This window comes from Prionailurus viverrinus, chromosome D3 (assembly GCF_022837055.1).
Source record: "Prionailurus viverrinus isolate Anna chromosome D3, UM_Priviv_1.0, whole genome shotgun sequence".
NCBI lineage: Eukaryota > Metazoa > Chordata > Mammalia > Carnivora > Felidae > Prionailurus > Prionailurus viverrinus.
The window spans coordinates 54,487,713-54,506,100 of record NC_062572.1 but is presented as its reverse complement, the minus strand read 5'-3'; the positions used below and the strand labels follow the sequence as shown (position 1 = coordinate 54,506,100).

The 18,388-nt window shown below is 35.5% G+C and overlaps 2 protein-coding genes across 3 annotated transcripts in view; one reads left to right on the top strand and one right to left on the bottom strand.

Annotated features, from left to right (window-relative positions):
• DSG3 (desmoglein 3) overlaps positions 1-15,038 on the bottom strand; it is a 33,466-nt gene extending 18,428 nt beyond the window's left edge. The window contains exons 1-6 of the mRNA XM_047828393.1: positions 14,898-15,038; positions 3,789-3,824; positions 3,138-3,266; positions 2,121-2,276; positions 1,516-1,660; positions 692-858 (exon numbers count right to left, since the gene is read on the bottom strand). Of these exons, the coding sequence (XP_047684349.1) occupies positions 692-858; positions 1,516-1,660; positions 2,121-2,276; positions 3,138-3,266; positions 3,789-3,824; positions 14,898-14,945 (681 nt within the window). The 5' untranslated portion in view covers positions 14,946-15,038. The remainder of the gene's footprint in view (positions 1-691; positions 859-1,515; positions 1,661-2,120; positions 2,277-3,137; positions 3,267-3,788; positions 3,825-14,897) is intronic.
• DSC1 (desmocollin 1) overlaps positions 1-18,388 on the top strand; it is a 357,277-nt gene that overhangs the window by 35,015 nt on the left and 303,874 nt on the right. The window lies entirely within an intron of this gene.

The window sequence follows — 18,388 nt, the reverse complement described above, 5'->3', positions numbered from 1 at the left end:
ATGGGGCTAAAACAGGTTTTCATTTTTGTGAGCTTCTTAGGGCAAGAAAGTACACAGTTGGAGCAAGATTGGGTATTGAAGATGGTGGGATGCTTATTTGAGGGAAGTTCGCTTATAGAGCTTTCCTATTGGTCTATTCAGAGAATCATTTGCATAAAAGTAATAGAAAGTCTGACAGGGTATTGTGTGGTGATAAAGATGGTGGTGGTGGTGGTGATGGTAGTTATGGTGGTATGACGATGGGGAAGAGAAGAAGGGGATTCCTTAGTGTTCTGGAAGCAGGGGCAAAATTAAAACTATTCAGTAGTAAAAGTGTAACATCAGAGAAAGCTTTATACCAGAAAGAAATTTCTTCCTTCATCTGAGAAATTTCATTTTCCTGCACCATATAAGGAATAAGTCACAGTTCAGTTTTTGTCCCTGGATGCTTTGATGCCTTCTTTTACTCTCCACTTTACCTCTCACTGGAATGCCGATACTTGTTTATTTAGGGTACAATTGATTCTACAGGTCTTAGGAACACATCTCACCCCGCTAGAATCACACTGGAATGCAAACAGTTTCCCTAGATTGCCTAGTTGAGTATGGAGAACTTCTTTTTCTTTCTCCTTAGGTAAAATGGGGTCACCTCTCTTGGCTTTCTTACAATCAAATCCTTTATTCTTGAATAATCGCAAGTGCCTTGCTTTACCTCTCGATCAAGAGAATTGGTTAAAGTACGGACTTCGCCAGTGTGTCTGCTTAGGAGGAACATGGGTGTGCCTGCAGGTTCCTGAGAGACAATTTTGAAGGCAATTTTAGAGTTCAGGTGGTTTGGCTCATCTGCGTCTGTGGCATTTAGTACCATCACCAGCGAGTCTAGGAATACAGAAGTAGTTCACTAAAGAATATTTAAAGACTGACATTCTGTTCACATTAAATATTCAACACCATTTCAAATTGACCTTTGTTTTTAAAAATCTTGTCTATCGATATACTCAAAAACGAATTACATGTCTTTTTCAAGATCTCTTACTGTCTCAATCAGGTAGAACTGTGCTGCCTTCTGTAAAAATCTTCTCATTGGCCTTACGCCTTGGCTGTGTTGGAGTTGAGACTATTTTCTGTCTTTATTTCTTCCCTTCATGGATGGCATTATCATTCTTTCCTTTTCTCAAATTATCCAAGTAATTGTGTGTCTCTGTCCTTTATAATCTAAAAAAGTCCAGGTGATGCAGCCAGGCTACCTAAAACCACCCTTTTAGCTTTATGACTACTGCCAAGTACTCATGTGACTTAAATATATAGAATAAGATACTATTGACTTGATTACAGGACTACAACCTAGAAATACAATGGCAGTGGATAAAGTACAAAATATTACAAAGGAAGACCCAGGTTATTTTGATGAATTTTTCTGCACAACTACTGGTGAAACTAAGACAATAAATTAGCTTCTAAAAGTGATATACTATAGTGATCCTTGTTTTTTAAAATAAAAAAGATTAGAAGTGGTATATATTATAAAAGACTTACTTGAAGCACTGTTTTCTTCAATTTCACCCATGAATGTACTTTGTGAAAATACTGGAGGATTGTCATTGACATCTAAAATTTTAACTGTTAATATAAGTGGTTTCTCTACGTCTTGTCCTAGGGCATTCAGAGCGTGACAGGTGATCTAGCAAAAGGAGGGAAAAGTGACTCATTACTCTACAAACTCAGTTTGCATACTATTAAAACTTGTAGAAATAAGGCCTCTACTGGCATGTACAGACCTTTTTTGCAAAGAAGAAAAATATTTCCCCAACAAGTAGACAAAGTAAGAAAAGGTGGCCACCTTGGGCAGGCCAGTTAGGCAAGCTGCCCCTTCTTCCACTCTGGTCCTGTCCCATGGCAAAGTGAACTACTTTGCAGGATGCATGTTGGATTTCAGTGCCTACTCACTCACCCTCCTGGCATATTCCTTCAGGGGCACAACCATAATTGGAGGCTCTTCATAGAGGGCCTAACATTGTTATTTGTTGGTGAATTGATTCATGTGTTGATCTCTCTTCTAAATTAACCAGTAGAAGAGTATTACATTCTAAAGCCACCAGGCACAAATGTGAGGGTGCCTAATATTGAGGACACAAACTTACCTGGAAGCTTGGAGTTTCCTCGCGATCAACTATGGCCGTTATGTTAATTTCTCCAGTGTTTTTGTCAACAACAAAGATTCCAAAAGGGGGTTGATCAATTCCCATTCCAGAAATTCGGTAGGTTATTTTCTGGGTTGCTTGGAAATCTGAAGTAATCTGTAGCCCAAAATACCCAAAAATGTTAATGTGATCATTCACCAGACCTTTGCCTTCCCCTTTTCTCCACCATCATAGTCTAAAGTCATCTGTTTATTTTATTCACTCTTTCTGACACTGCGATGGTTACTTTTTGCCTTGATAAATACTGGAAATGTGAAATAATTTAAATTGTTGCTTCTGTTGACCAGCACGGACCAATATATGTTAATCATTTTGGCTTTACAATGTTTGTTCAGGCTGTGGCCACCACGGTGATGTTAAAAGGCTGGAAGTCATGGATACTTAATATTGACAAGACTACTTCTGAATGTTCCCTTTCTTAATAGATAATATTAAAACAAAGACATTTATTTTAGTTTAAATAGGAGGAGCTGGATAGAAAAAGAGGAAAGGGATTATACAGTGTTAAAAATAGGTATTAAATTGCTTACTATTATTATTTTATTTTTTATTATAATTTTTAATCTTTTTAAAATGGAAAGTTTCAAATATATAATGAACCTGATATTTCTCATCACCCAGGTTTGGTAATTATGAATACATGGACTCCCAAGAATTTTTCTCATTGTCTTATCCATATATTCTTTTGCCATTTGCTACAGTCCAGATCTAAATAAGGCTTATTCACTGAAATTGGTCCACATGTTTCTTAGTTATTTTTTATTACCCTAGAAGCCATAGTTCCTTCAACTTTCTCTATATTATTGTTATTGTATTTTTTTGGCTGAAGATACCAGGTATTTTTTCTGTAGACTCCTCAATCTGCATTTTGATAAATGCAGTTGCCATCTCATTTTAATTTACATCTATTACATGTATTCTAAAAACTCACTTCATCCCCCTGCTGATATGACTTACTTTGGCAATTGGGTTTCTTTTCGAGTTGTCTTCTCTTTCTCTGCAGGGTTTGGCAAATTTCACCCATTCACGTTTATATCTCCTTTTGCCTTGTAACGCAGTCTCATCTTCTCCATGTTGACCTTTTGTCTTACATGAAAAGGCATCCCATTTTATTATGCACATTGTTGGAAAGTTTTGCTTTGAGTATTAATTATTAACACCTAAGTTGAGGAGTCCCTATGTTTCATGGTATTTTGGACTGTCAAATGTCTAATTTGCCTGACCTCACATTTTGTCAAGCAAAGAAGAAACATTTAATAACTAAAACAATTACAGAACCATATGATTTTTAATATTAACATTTAATCATTTTTTATCTTTCCTTTGAATATTCCATAATATCTCACTGCTCTGGGCACCTAGGACTTGTTTAATAAAACTCTGTCGGTTTGTTTAAAATAAGAAAGCATGCATGAGATAAAAGTACAATAATGACATTTATACCTTGTTGGTATTTAAAACTGGGTTAGTTTCAATTTTATTTTCACAATTAAATTATTTAACAGTTTTAAAAAGTAAATAAATACTTATTTTTCTCAAGTACAATTTTCATTTTTTAAACTAAACTATTATTTTATTTTAACCAGAAAAAACTTTTTCATACTTTACCTCTATTCGCAATTCTCCGTGAACCAATAGGAGCACCTGTAGACATTTAAATAAAGTCAAATTAAATGTGAATTCTTCAAATAAGTAATTGCATAAGATAATCTTATTCATGTTGTGATTTGTTTTTGTTTCAAAAGAAGTAGATTTGGAGAAGCAGTATTCAAAGGGTAAAGTGCTCCCAGGAAAAAGAAAATACTCAAGATAGAAACAAGTTCTTCCAGTTTTTTAATCTGACTACACAATTTTAAGGAAATACAGAAGAACCTATGGAACTGTGCAGAACTCTGACAAACAGCCAGTTGTAGCAACCTGACATTGCTTACCTGGCTGTTCTGTACTTTCCAGGAACTGGGGGAGATACTGCTTTGGCAAACAGTGGCAAGCATCATTGTGATAAACTATTAGCTGGCTGCACTTACAGGGTAAGGCATTTTCTCAGTTGTACATGGGTGGAGAGGATGGGCTAGAACTAGTAAGGTTTAGAGAGTGGATGGGGATACAAAAGACGGGGATATACTTTGTAAAAGTTGGGGATACGCTATTCCCATCACAAGGACTCTTTACTGTGGGACACAGATCTGCTTATCTCTGCGCTGTTACTTCAACTTAAATGTTGAACTTAATTTTTGTACTGATATGAAAAAATCAGATGAGGATAGAATGACGTCAGGCAGGCTAGGGTCTTTACATTTTCAAGAACGTATGAGAACATCATTTGTGTTTTGTTCTATCTTATTTTCTACCCGGAATGCATTTTTAAAAAATGTGAGTATAGTTGATGTGCAATGTTATATTAGTTTCAGGTGTGCGGCTTAGCGATTTGGCAAGTTTATACATTATGCTGTGTTTTCCGCAAGTGTAGCTACCATCTGTACTGTTACATTGCTTTTACAACATCACTGACTATTCCTTATGCTGTGCCTTTTATTCCTGTGACTTATTCATTCCATACCTGGAAGCCTGTATCTCCCACTTCCCTTCATTCATTTTGCTCACCCCCCACCATTCTCCTCTCTGGCAATTATCAGTTTGTTCTCTGTATTGACAGCTCCGATTCTGCTTTTTGTTTGTTTATTCTTTTCTCTTTTTGATTCTGCTTATGAGTGGAATCATATGGTATTGGGCTTTCTCAGTCTGACTTGTTTCACTTAGCATAATACTCTCTAGGTCCATCCATGTTGTCTCAGATGACATGATCTCGTGTTTTTATGGCTGCATGGTATTCCACTACATCTTCCTTCTCCATTCATCTATTGATGGACACTTAGGTTGCTTCCATATTACGGCTGTTATAAATGATGCGGAAATAAACATAGGGATGCATATATCTTTGTGACTTAGTGTTTTTGTTTTCTTTTGGTAAATACCTAATAGTGGAGTTATTGGATCATATGATAATTCTATTTTTAATTTTTTGAGGAACCTCCATACTGTTTTCCATAGAGGCTGTACCAATTTCAATTCCCAACTATAGTGTACAAAGGTCTTGTTCCCCACATCCTTGCCAAAACTTTTTATTTCTTGTCACTTTAATTTTAACTATTCTCACTGGTGTAAAGTGACATCTCCCCTTTACCCACTTTAATATTACTAATCCTTTAAGATCAATTCAAGTTCCAACAATCTCCATGAAACTGTCCTTACTGATGTCTTGTTTCTGAGTTTTTTCAACACATATTTTGTACCATGCAGTTTAATCCATAAGGATTTGCCATGATTTACTATTTCTTATTGTTTTGGGTGCATTATGATGTTAAGCCAAGAGAATTGTAAACTTTCCAATGCTCCTATGTTTATTTTTTTCTCACAATTGTTATAATACCTTTCCCTCAGCAGATATTTAACAAGTATTTGCTGACCCGCTGATTATCTTATGTGAAAAGAATCTGGTAGGGAAAATATTGTGAAAAATAAGTAAGAAGAAAAAGAATTAGAGTAATATTAGTAGTTAAGGTTTATTATGGATTTTGTGTCAGTTGCTATTTATAGATCTTTATCATCTCACTTAATTCTTAGAGTAGCCATCTGATGGAGACACTATTCTTATAGTCTATCTTATGGATGAAGAAATGGAGACAGGAGACAATGAGTACTCACCTCCCCCAACAGCCCTGGCAGAGTCAGGATGTGAGCCTCTGCAGCCTGACTCCGAAGTGTGTAGATCATCACTACACTAGATTTTAACCAAACTTGGCATAAATAGAAAAACTGGTGGTGGAAAGAAAGTTATAGGATAGTCAATTTAGATTTCTTCCTGGTAGAGGCTGAGGTTACTCCTGAAACAATGTAGATTTATTGTATTGTTGATTTTGGAAAGTTATAATAAAGAGGCAGGTTGAACTCTGAACCAAAGAAGTAACTGTATCAGACATAGGATGCCAGGACCCTTCCATTCTAAAAATTTCACTGAAATCCTTATTTGAAAGGGTATGCAAATTGTTGTGAAAAGGGACTATTACATATGGTTATAATAGGCCTCAAAATTATTTTACAGTTTTGCTTCTTTTTCTGAAACACTATCATGAGTTACTTAGGAGAGGGGACCCAATTACTGTCGTAATTGCCCTAATTTCTCAGCTCATTAAGACGACTCAGCCACATGTGAGGGGAGGGTTGGGCTAGGCACACTTCCCTTTACAGGAAAACTGGAAAGAGTCATCCAGAAAATATGAATCATGTTTGCACTAGCCTCATAGAGAATGATTCTTCTAATAGACATTAAGGCATAATTTCTGTTTTCCTGGGAAGCAAAGGAAGTACAAACTAAAAACAATGGAAAATGAACATTGCAGACAGTTGTTTCTTATTTGTTCAATCTTTTCACTGAATCAGAGCCTTTAGAAGTTATTCACTCAAACCTTCACTCTTTCTCATTCTCTTATTGAAAGTCAGGCCACCAAGAATGTTCTCTAATTTTAGGGAATTTTGTGAAATCTGATAGTATTTGTGCTTTTAGGAATATGAGGTAGTTAGTAAAAACCACTTCTGAATATTGTAATGTTTCTTAAATATTTAGAAATATAATCATAGCCTTATATTACTTAGAATAGTGCTTTATTTTAGATAATTAATATGCATATTAGTTACTTAGTTGTTTTAGTTACTTCAATATAACTATTTTGAGTATTTAACAAATATTTCAGTAGTTTTCTGACAATATAAATCAACTAAGTTGTCTTTTCTGGTGGCTTTGATTGGAAAGACAAATGTGGAGAAAGCACTACTTACCTTGAGAATTCCTATACTTTTTTTTTCCTTCCTCTGGTTTCCTGGTTATTTTGATGATTGTATTTTATTTTATTTTATTCTTTTTTATTTTATTATTTTATTTTGAGAGAGAGAAAGACTGTGTACATGATTGTGTGCGAGTGGGGAAGGGGCAGAGCGAGAGGGAGAGAAAGAATCCTAAGCAGGTTCTGGCTCTATCCCACAATGGTGAGATCCTGACCTGGGCAGAAATCAAGAGTCGGACACTTAACTGACTGAGACACCCAGGCACCCTGATAATTTTAGTTATATGATTTTTAAAGCATTAAAATGGCCTAAATACTTTGGTATAGATAAAAACTAGAAATGCTTTGCTGAAAGAAAATCAGATTATTAAATTAATAAAATAGCATATGGAATAAAGTAATTTAATATCCATATACCCTATTTGTTAATTAAATGTATATAATTATATCATTAAGGTTACTATTGAATATAATAGGTACACAATAAATATGTTTTGAGAATATGGGTGACTAGTTTTTAAAAAGGCATTTATAATAACAACTGTTATTTACTGAGTGGCCAAGAATTTGTTTAGAGTTACGTCAAACTTTAGTGTGGGGAGGGATAGACTGTTAGACTGCGCATTGGATCCAGGGAGTTAGTGCTAGCTGACCTAGGGTAGCTCTCTTTCACCTCTGGAATGGGATAAGAGTGGATCACATCCACTCCCTTCTGGGAAATTTGTAAAGTGAATTAAGTGATTCAAAGAAATTATTGTAAGTTTTAAACATGGATTTTTAAATTGATTAATTATGTTTGGAAAACAATATATAGGCTGATGATACTATTCTTGTAATTGGTTAGATACAGTATACAATGATTATTAATGAGTTTAATCATAGAGGTCATTCAATACATGTTTGATTAATAAATTTCCTGTAGGGGCGCCTGGGTGGCGCAGTTGGTTAAGCGTCCGACTTCAGCCAGGTCACGATCTTGCGGTCCGTGAGTTCGAGCCCCGCGTCGGGCTCTGGGCTGATGGCTGGGAGCCTGGAGCCTGTTTCCGATTCTGTGTCTCCCTCTCTCTCTGCCCCTCCCCCATTCATGCTCTGTCTCTGTCCCAAAAATAAATAAAAACGTTGAAAAAAAAAATAAAAAAAAAAATAAATAAATTTCCTGTAAATAAAAAATGAGTGATTTGTCCCTTATGATATCTCATAGCATATATATGGGTATGTAGTCTCTCTAGATACATATACATATATATATATATATATATATATATATATATGTGTGTGTGTCTGTGTATATATATATACACATATATATATATACACAGACACACACTGTTTAAAATTAAAATTTAAAACTCCCAAAACATACTAATAAACTTTGTATGTATCAGGACAATTTCTTAATTGAACAAAAATGGTATATATTTAATATTTATAAATTACTATTTAATTTTGAACAATTCAATTTTCAATAACTGATTAAAAGACTAAACTCAATTAATTTAGAAAGTTAAGCTGTGTATCATGATAGAAATGCTAAGAAAAACATATACTAGATATTCTCAACAAATTGGATATCCTCAAATGCTTAATATAAATACAGTTAAGTGTAGTAATATGAAATTGGACACCAGATCTTGAATCCCTGAATTAAAATCCTAGTCTCACCATTTACCAGTTGTATAACTTGGGAATATTACTCAATCTTTCAATTTCCTCATCTGTAAAACAGGGATAATAATTCTAGTTACCTTATAGGTTTGTTGTGAAGATTAAATGAACTAATAGGTTGAAAGCACATATATGAGTGCTAGCCCACAGGAAGTGCTTAAGAAGTGTTAATCACTTCAGTCACCAAACTTCAAAAAAAAAAAAAAAAGGTGTAAAGGGTCCACTTTAATATGAAGTGACCTTATATTATTATTATTCACATCAGGTCACATAAAAACTTTCTCTTTCTTGAGCATCAGAAAGAGTCAAGAACCAGTTCCACTGTACAGTTGTGTAAATTGCTCCTTGCACAACTTCAGGGGGTACTGTTCACATTGTAGTTTACCTCCTGGAGTTGTGCAGTGTATAGCCCAGCCAACTGTGCAGGGGCCACGTAAGAAAAATGTGCATATTAGATGGATTCAATTATTCACAGTATAATTACAGATAGTAACGAATTGCCCATATAATTTTCTTATGATGAACTTCTCAAAACAAGCCCTTACCTTAGGCTATCAGATTGCCTCTTAACTGGAAAGGAAGAGCCAAAGGCTAGCAGATTTATGGGAAACCACATGGGGCATTAGGTGTTCTAGCTCCAAATGAAAACCAGTTTCAGGTATTAAGTAAGTGGGAGTGGTAATTGGTAGATGTAATTACATCTTTCCTGACATTTGCCCAAGTCAGGTAAGACTGGCCAGAATTGCTTGGCAAGGTTATTCTGATTTTAGAATCTTAACTTTTGGAGAGGTTCAGGAGGAAATTTATTTTCATATATTTATTAGCACTGGAAACTAGATTGTTTCATCAATCAAGAGAAGGAAAGATACCTCAAAGATTTTCCTCCTGCTAAAAACTTGGGCCATTTACATTTTTCATGGGCTAGAACAAATAATCCTAAAATTTCTGTGGAAACACAAAAGCCCCCAAATAGCCAAAGTGATCTCGAGAAAGAAGAACAAAGCTAGAGGATCACACTCCCTGATTTAAAACTGTACTACAAACCTATAGTAATTAAAACAGTATGGTACTGGCATAAAAACAGACGCACAGATCAATCAAATGGAATAGAGCCCAGAAATAAACCCACACATATATGGTTCATTAATCTGTAATGAAGGAGGCAAAAATATATGATGTGGAAAAAAATAGTCTCTTTCGTAAATGGTGTGGGGAAAACTGGACAGCCTCCTGCAAAAGAGAGAAACTGGACCATCAACTTATACCATATGCAAAAATAAATTCAAATGGATTAAAGACTTGAATGTAAGACCACAAAACTCCTGGAAGAAAACATAGGCAGCGGGCTATGATTTGATTTTGGTCTTAGCAATATTGTTTTGGAACAGTCTCCTCAGGCAAGGGCAACAAAAACAAGTGGGACTACATGAAACGAAAAAGCTTTTGCACAGTGAAGGAAACCAATGAAATGAAAAGTCAGCTTACTGAATGGAAGAAGATATTTGCAAATCACGTATATGATAAGTTAATATCCAAAACTCACACACAAAAAACCTCTACAACTCACACAACTTAAGTATTTAAAAAACTCAATTAAGAAACAGGCAGAACATTTGAGTAGATTTTTTTTTCCAGAGAAGACTCTAGAGAGCCAACAGGCATGAAAAGATTCTCAGCCTCACTAGTCATCAGGGAAATGCATGCGATATTATGTCACACCTCACACACATCAGATTGGCTATAATCAAAAAGAAAAAAAATGACAAGTTTGCAAGGATATGGGGAAAAGGAAACCCTCATGTTTGTGGGAATGTAAATTGGTATGGCCACTGTGGAAGACAGTATGGACAGTTCTCACAAAGTTAAAAATAGAACTACTGTATGATCCAGTGATTCCATTTCTGGATATTTATCTAAATAAAATGAAAAAATCGGCTTGAAGAGATATGTGAACCCTTATATCCATCATAGCATTATTTACAATGGCCAAGATATAGAATCAACCTGAGTGTCCACCAATAGATGAATGGATAAAGAAGATGTGGGATAGATGATAGATAGATAGATAGATAGATAGATAGATAGATATAATGGAATATTACTCAGCCGTAAAAAGGAATGAAATCTTGCTATTTGCAACAACACAGATGGACCCAGAAGGCATTATGCTAAGAGAAATAAGTCAGGCAGACAAATGCTATGCAATTTCACTAGTATGTGGAATCTAAGCAGCAAAACAAATGAACAAACAAAATAAAAAAGAAACAGACTTATAGATACAGAAAACAAACTGCTGGTTACCAGAGGGAGGACGGGTTGGAGAATGAGTGAAATAGGTGAAGGATATTAAGAGGTACAGACTTCCAGTTATAAAATGAGTAAGTCATGGGAATGTAATGTACAACATAAGGAATATAATCAATGATACTGTAACAACTTTGTATGGTACCTAGACTCATCATGGGGATCATTTTGTAATGCACAAAATTACTGAATCATATGGGGTACACCTGAAGCTAATAGGATGTTGTGTGTCAATTAAACTTTAATAAAACATTTGGGCCATTTACTTACAATTCTTTTTCTAAAATTTTCCTTTTTGTTTGTTCTAGAGAAGAAGGTGGTTGAAGATAGTTCTGCTATACTTAGAACACATTTTAATGCAGAACTTGATATTTAAACTACTTTCTTTTTTTTCCAGAGCTAATACTACTAACTTCTTTAAAACTTTGTGCTTTAAAAATCTTTGGATTCCAAACACAGCTATTAATTTTGTAGTGAGTAAATTTTTATGTAATATAGTAGCATGAAATTAAACATCTTATTGTCCAGATGCTAATAGAAGTGTTATATGACAAACTGCGATGCAGATTTTGTGGACAGTGGTCTCCTTTGAAGACAGACATTATTTTTAAAAGGTTAAATCTCTGAAGATAAGTGTTTTTCAATCACAGACTTTCCCCCAAAATGTTTATTTTGTATTGTGTGAAATGGATCCAATATGCACAGGAAACTGATAACTATTACATTTTTCTTTGACTACGGGCAGGTGTTCTCCATGCTTTTGTCTCTCAAGTAATTAATCTAGAAGACTGAACAGTTGAAATTTTGAGTAATGCTCCCAGTTTGAAAATGCTGTTTTCTCCTACCTACTATTATACAAATTTAGGATATAGTTTGATACGATCTTTCACTCAACAAAGGACTGTTTCTTGACTGATTAAAACTGGTGGTGGTGGTTATGTAAAATAGTAAGGTAGAATTTTAACAAGTTATCAAAAATCACCTGTATTATTAATGTAAACATTACAAGTGATCCGAGTCCTACAAAGCACTTTATATTTTCCAGAGCACTTGTTTGCAAATGTTTCTTTCTGCTTTATTCTTACTATGGCAGGGGGCTGTGATTATCGTCATTTGACAGTTGAGGAAACAAGGCCTGGAGTGAGTCAGTTGTACAGGTGTAGACTGAAGTCTGTGATTTTGCTGTCATATCTCACTTCTCTAGCCAACCCTTATATGGTCATAGGGTGGTGGAATTAATTCAACACCTCCAAATATGTCTTCCAGCTTTCAGACCTCACCCTTCAACAACAAAAGATGCACATTCCCACTCCATAATGCTTTTAAAAACATTGGATTTTTTTTCCTTTCACCACACTATTTCGAAACTTGGGGTGGCTCCCCAGTTCTAAAAGGACTCTATTAGTTTTCACAGAGTGAGCTTTTCAGTCTGACCCTCATCTACCTTTCCAACTCATGCCCAACACAAACGGTCATTCTAGCCAAACCAGTGTGTCCATTGCCTCTAGGTAAATGCTGTAATCACTCTTTCCTTTGCTCATGCTAGTCTGACAACTGAAGAAATCCCCCTTGACCTATCTATACTAATCAAAAAACAGCCAAATCTCACCTAGTCTATGGAGCCTTGATTGCCGACCTCACTTTTGACTGATACTGAATTCCACTAACAGCATTAATAATAGATAAGCGCTGTCCAATAGAAATATAATAAGAACCACCAATGTGAGCCAAATATATAATTTTAAATGTTCTAATACTAATATATTTAAAAAGCCTAAAAAGGTGAAATTAATTTTAACAACATATCTTTTATCCAATAATCCAAAATACTATCATTTTAATAGTAACATAAAAATTGACATTTTACATTCTTTTTTTTTTTTTATACGAAGTCTTCAAAATATGGTGTATATTCTCAATTCAGACCAACCACATTTTAAGTGGTTAATAGCCACAGATGGGCTGTGGCTGCCATATTGGACAGAGCAGGTCTATGAAGTTATAATGTTGTTATTTTTAATTAATTAATTATTTATTTTATTTTAGAGAAGGAGAGAGAGCTCACACGAGTGGATGAGAGGGGCAGAGGGAGAGAGAGAGAGAATCCCAAGCAGACTCTACACCCAGAGTGGAGCCTGACATGGAGCACGATCCCACAATCCTGGGATCGTGACCCAGGCTGAAATCAAAATTTGGATGCTCAGCTGAGTGAGCCATCCAGGAGCCCCTATATTGTAGTTTAAATAGCTTGTGTGTGTGTGTGTGTGTGTGTGTGTGTGTGTGTGTGTGTGTGTGAAATTTTTTGGAGGGGAAGAAAATCTCTTACATTTCATAGTTTCCTTATGACTAGCATTATAGAGGCACCGTGGGAGGTTATAGTTTAGAGAGCCTTCATTAATTTTTCATTTATCCATTTTTCAAACAATTGTGTGTCCACTGTAAGAGAGACATTATATAGTGGGCGTTTGGGATAGAAAGATGAATGAAACAGCCGTTAGTATAAGGATCTTATTGGTCACTCTAGAATCAGAGGGATACTTGAGAATGGTCTATGTCAAAACAGGGAAAAGAGCTTGCTCAAGCTTTTGCTGCTCTAGTTCTGTGTCCTTATGACACCTTTTGACACCCCCTGCCGCCTTTCCCATAGCTTTCTGAGTTGGTCATTGGTGTAGACATGTGCATTTTCAGGCCACTTGCAGTTTAGTCCAGAAATGACCATCTGGAAAGGTGGGAAAGTCATACAATTGTCTCATTACTCTTTACAACATTCTTGGGTCAAATAAACTCATTAGATAATCAAAACAATTAGTTACACTGTTATAATAAAAATAGACCCTCACAGAAGGAAGGATACCTATTTTCCGCTTGGGCATTGTGAGAGGGAAGGCTTGGAAACTCTGGTTCACAGGGCAGCCAATTCTAATTTTAGACACCTCTAATTTTTAGAAAGTTCTTTCTTGAGCTCTATCTTCCTATAACTTCTTGAAGTCCAATTATCCCCTCAATTTTTTAGATGAGGAGATGAGGGAAACTTATGCCCAGGCCAACTTGGTTTACTGTGAAGTGGGGAATTTGTATGAGGAATTTTAAAATACTCATTTATGGTGTATGTCACTATTTTGGTATCCTAATGTAACTGAAACAATTGGAGCTTTTTTTTTTCTTCACAGAAACAACATAGTTAAGGAACAAACTAGTCTGTAATATCCAGGCTAGTGCTTTGCTCTTCAGATTCCACTTCTCTTTTAGATAACATTATATAAATCTTTCTCAACCAACAAAAGTATTATTCTCCTGAAAAAAAAAAGGCTTATAAAATGCTGTATGTTTTTGTCGCCCAAAGTTGGCATATTTTTTGCATGTAATGGCTAAACATAAACATTGTTTTCTTAATAACTCTTTCAACTTCTCTAGAGTCAAGCATTGCTTTGATTTTAATTCAACGGTCTGACTGTTTTAAAAACAAGTCAGGTATCAAGACCAGACATGCACAGTTCTTAGCCATATGCTTAAGAGATATGTAACCTTGGAAAACAGACCTGGTTCTCTTTCAAGTGTTTTAGTTTGTGTATTAGAAAGAGGAATAAAAGCATTACTTTGAAGAAAGTGAAAGTGTGGTAGAAAATAGATCTGAGATCCAGATTAATGAACTCATTAACTAAAGAAATGCTAAATGTCGACTTTCACATTCTATTTCTCTCTGGTTTATTTTCTATATAAAATACAACATCAAAATCCCACAAGAGGAGGAAATTGGTAATCTTTACGATTTCATTCTAAAGTTGTTTCTTTTTACTGCACTCTTTTTAGAATTTATAATAGGGATTCGGCAATCAAATACCGTATTATCAAAAAAGGAAGGAAACAGGGAAAGTGGCAATTATTTTGGGAAAAAAAAAGGACTTACCATTAACATGGCCAGAGCCCTTGATGTTCTGAAAAAGAGCCAAGTCATTGTCTCTGATTTCCCTGGTGGACAAATCCAAGGGAGCTGCTGCTTCAGTCCTTCCGACTGTCCGCATAGGATGTCTAAGAAAAGCTCTTTGGTAGCTTCTCTACTTTCTGGAATCTACAGCCGGCCTGTTATGTGGCTCCTCCCCACCCTAAACCAAGGATTGGTCTCACCAGAAATGCTTGCATCACTTTTGCTCCCAGGTAAAAACTTAGACACACCTCAGTTCCCAAAGCAATGAAATCCTTTGTTGGAAGCTGAAAGAAAAGTTCACAAGCTAAAGACCAGGTTTAATAGGAAGGTCTCAGATGAATAATAAATTAATCATGGTGTGGAAATGCAAAAGCTAGGCCTGACTACACTGAAAAAGAATCTAGTTAGCTTTTATTCAGGGTTGCAATTAAAACTGAAAAGCAAAACAAAACACAGAAAAATCCCCTAAAACCTAACTTGTTGAAGAGCATTTATTTTTAGTCTGAGTGTATGTGGGTAGATTGAAAGTTCAGCAAAACGTGAGTGTTAAGTAATAATTTATATCATTGAAAGTAATACAAAGCCTAAGTAATAGTTAAGTAACTATTAATACAGGTTTGGAAAACAATTAGTAATAATTGAAAAACATTCGAAAAAATATTAGAAGTAATTGAAAATAATTAGGAATAAAATGGGAGTAAACAGTTACATGGTGCCTTTGGATATTTGAAATATATAAATAATGCATTGCAAAATCAGATCCTTGATAATAATCAGATGATACCTTTCCTCTTGTATTCGTTTTCATTTATAAGTTTTTTAAAAGGTAGGTTTATCTAGTGAAAGAGATGATCTTTGTGCAATTTTAATTACTCAAAAATTTCCTCCAGAGCAGTCAACCTGCTTACTGCTGTATTTTTATACACTTCAAAATATTTGGACTCCAACCTAACTTAGGGGAGGGGGCAACCTACCAACACGACTTTAATTTGGTTATGACCCTAGAGTTAAAAACACTTTTAAACATTCCAGACAACTTAAAGAAAGGTTTGGTAGAAGAACAATTTTATCTTTGTAAGTATTTATGCATCAGGTTTTGGAGGCTTTTTAGTTTCAGGAAAATCACTTAATCAGAGTATTTTAGGCAGAAACAATTTTGTAGTCTAAAAGATGGGAAAAAAACCCACCTGGTGAGCAAGATATTCTGTTTTTTTTTGTTTGTTTGTTTCTTTTCTTAATTGTGTTAAAATATACATAACGAAATTTACTACTTTAAACCATTTTTAAAGCTGAGTGGCATTAAGTATACTCACATTATTTTGCAATCATTACCACCATACATCTCCAGCAAAATGTTTTTGTAATAAAGTTTTTGTAAATAAAGTTTTATTGAAGAGTTGAGCAGAACCTTTGTGAATAACATTCTAAACCTTGAGAGAGAAAAGAAGACAACAATTAAAAAAAATTTTTTTTTTAATATTTGTTCATTTTTGAGAGACAGAGACAGAGCATGAGCAGGGAAGGGGCAGAGAGAGAGGGAGACACAGAATCTGAGGCAGGCTCCAGGCTCTGAGCTGTCAACACAGAGCCTGATGTGGGGCTTGAACTCACGAACTACGAGATCATGGCCTGAGCCAAAGTCGGACGCTTAACTGACTGAGCCACCGAGAAGACAAAAATTTAATGAACTTTCAATTCTTTATTTCCCATAATTTAATATCGTGTAATTCTTCAAAGTATTGGACTAAAGACAAAAGATTAAAAAGATGATATCACTGAAGTATGATATTCTTAGGCATACCCATAAGTGGCATTGAATCTAAATTCTAGATATGATTGACTTTGTTCTGATTTACCTTTTCTACAACTCCAGTTTTTTGACAACTTTATTTTTTTAATTATTTTTAAATTTTTAAAAAAATGTTTATTTATTTATTTATTTATTTATTTTAATTTTTTTTCAACGTTTATTTATTTTTGGGACAGAGAGAGACAGAGCATGAACAGGGGAGGGGCAGAGAGAGAGGGAGACACAGAATCGGAAACAGGCTCCAGGCTCTGAGTCATCAGCCCAGAGCCTGACGCGGGGCTTGAACTCCCGGAACGTGAGATCGTGACCTGGCTGAAGTCGGACGCTTAACCGACTGCGCCACCCAGGCGCCCCCCCAAAAATGTTTATTTTTGAGAGAGAGAGAGAGAGACAGAGCATGAGTCAGGGAGGGGCAGAGAGAGAGGGAGACACAGAATCCAAAGCAGGCTCCAGGCTTTTGAGCTGTCAGTACAGAGCCTGATGTGGGGCTTGAACCCACGGACCATGGGATCATGACCTGAGCTGAAGCCAGATGCTTAACCGACTGAGCCACCCAGGCGCCCCAACAATTTTAATTAATTAGGGCTTAAAAAATGTCAATTGTCATTCATCTGAACACAGATAAGGAAGTATTTTACTTTTGTATTTTGAAATACCAATTATAGATTCTTGATCAGGTGGTATATAAAAGCTGTGGGCACCCTTGTAGAAAGTAAAATACCAGACTTGGCCTGTTGCAGGCTGGCTCCATCTACTTGTCCCAGTCAAGGAGGATTGTAGAAATCCACAACAAATCCATTGTGCACTCTAAAGGCAGGCAGCTCTCTCTCATCTTCTATATGCTCTTGATCATGCTTTAAGCCAACGCTTCCTTTTGTTTGGAGGATTTGAGACCTCAGTAAGGTAATAAAATATTGTGTTGTTGGGGCCAGATTTGCATGGTGATTGGAAGGTAGTGGAGGTTACTTCAGCTAGGGAGTGTATTTGCACAATGTCTTTGGATTAAGCAGTATTTTCACTTGCCATTTCATTTGTTTGTGAAAAGGAAAGAAGGGAGGATTTTCCAGTGGTTTCTGTTGAGTGGTTATGTTATTATTCTCTGAATAATGTCTTTGGAAACCTAAGCTCAACTTGAAACTGGCTTTTACTCACAAAGCTGAAATAAAAATGAGGATCATAACAATAATGATCATAATCATTAAAAGGGAGCTTCATTGTATGTGTATGTTGCGATTCAATTGATGTGCCATGTTGAAAGTATAAAAGTTGGACGGTAGGACACATCACAGGTTAAGAAGCTAAAGAAACCATTCCTCAACTTGTTAAAAATTGAACCATGGCATAAGGAGTGAAGCAATAAGAATGAACATTTATTCAAGTGGGCAATGAATTCCAAGGTTTCCATGATGTTTCCATTGCTCATTAACTATAGCAGTTCTATTATTCACCAAGTAGAGAATGTTAATGAGACTTTGCCTTCACTGGCAGGCCTTCACTGGTTTTTGTTTGTTTTGACTGGAAACATGTATGTAATATATTTTATATGTCAGACATCACTACTTTTTGATATTTAATTGTTCTTGAATATTTACAAATTCATGAATTGAGATATTAGTGCCACAAATGCATGAACAAAAGTATACATACATCCCGAAATGGCCTG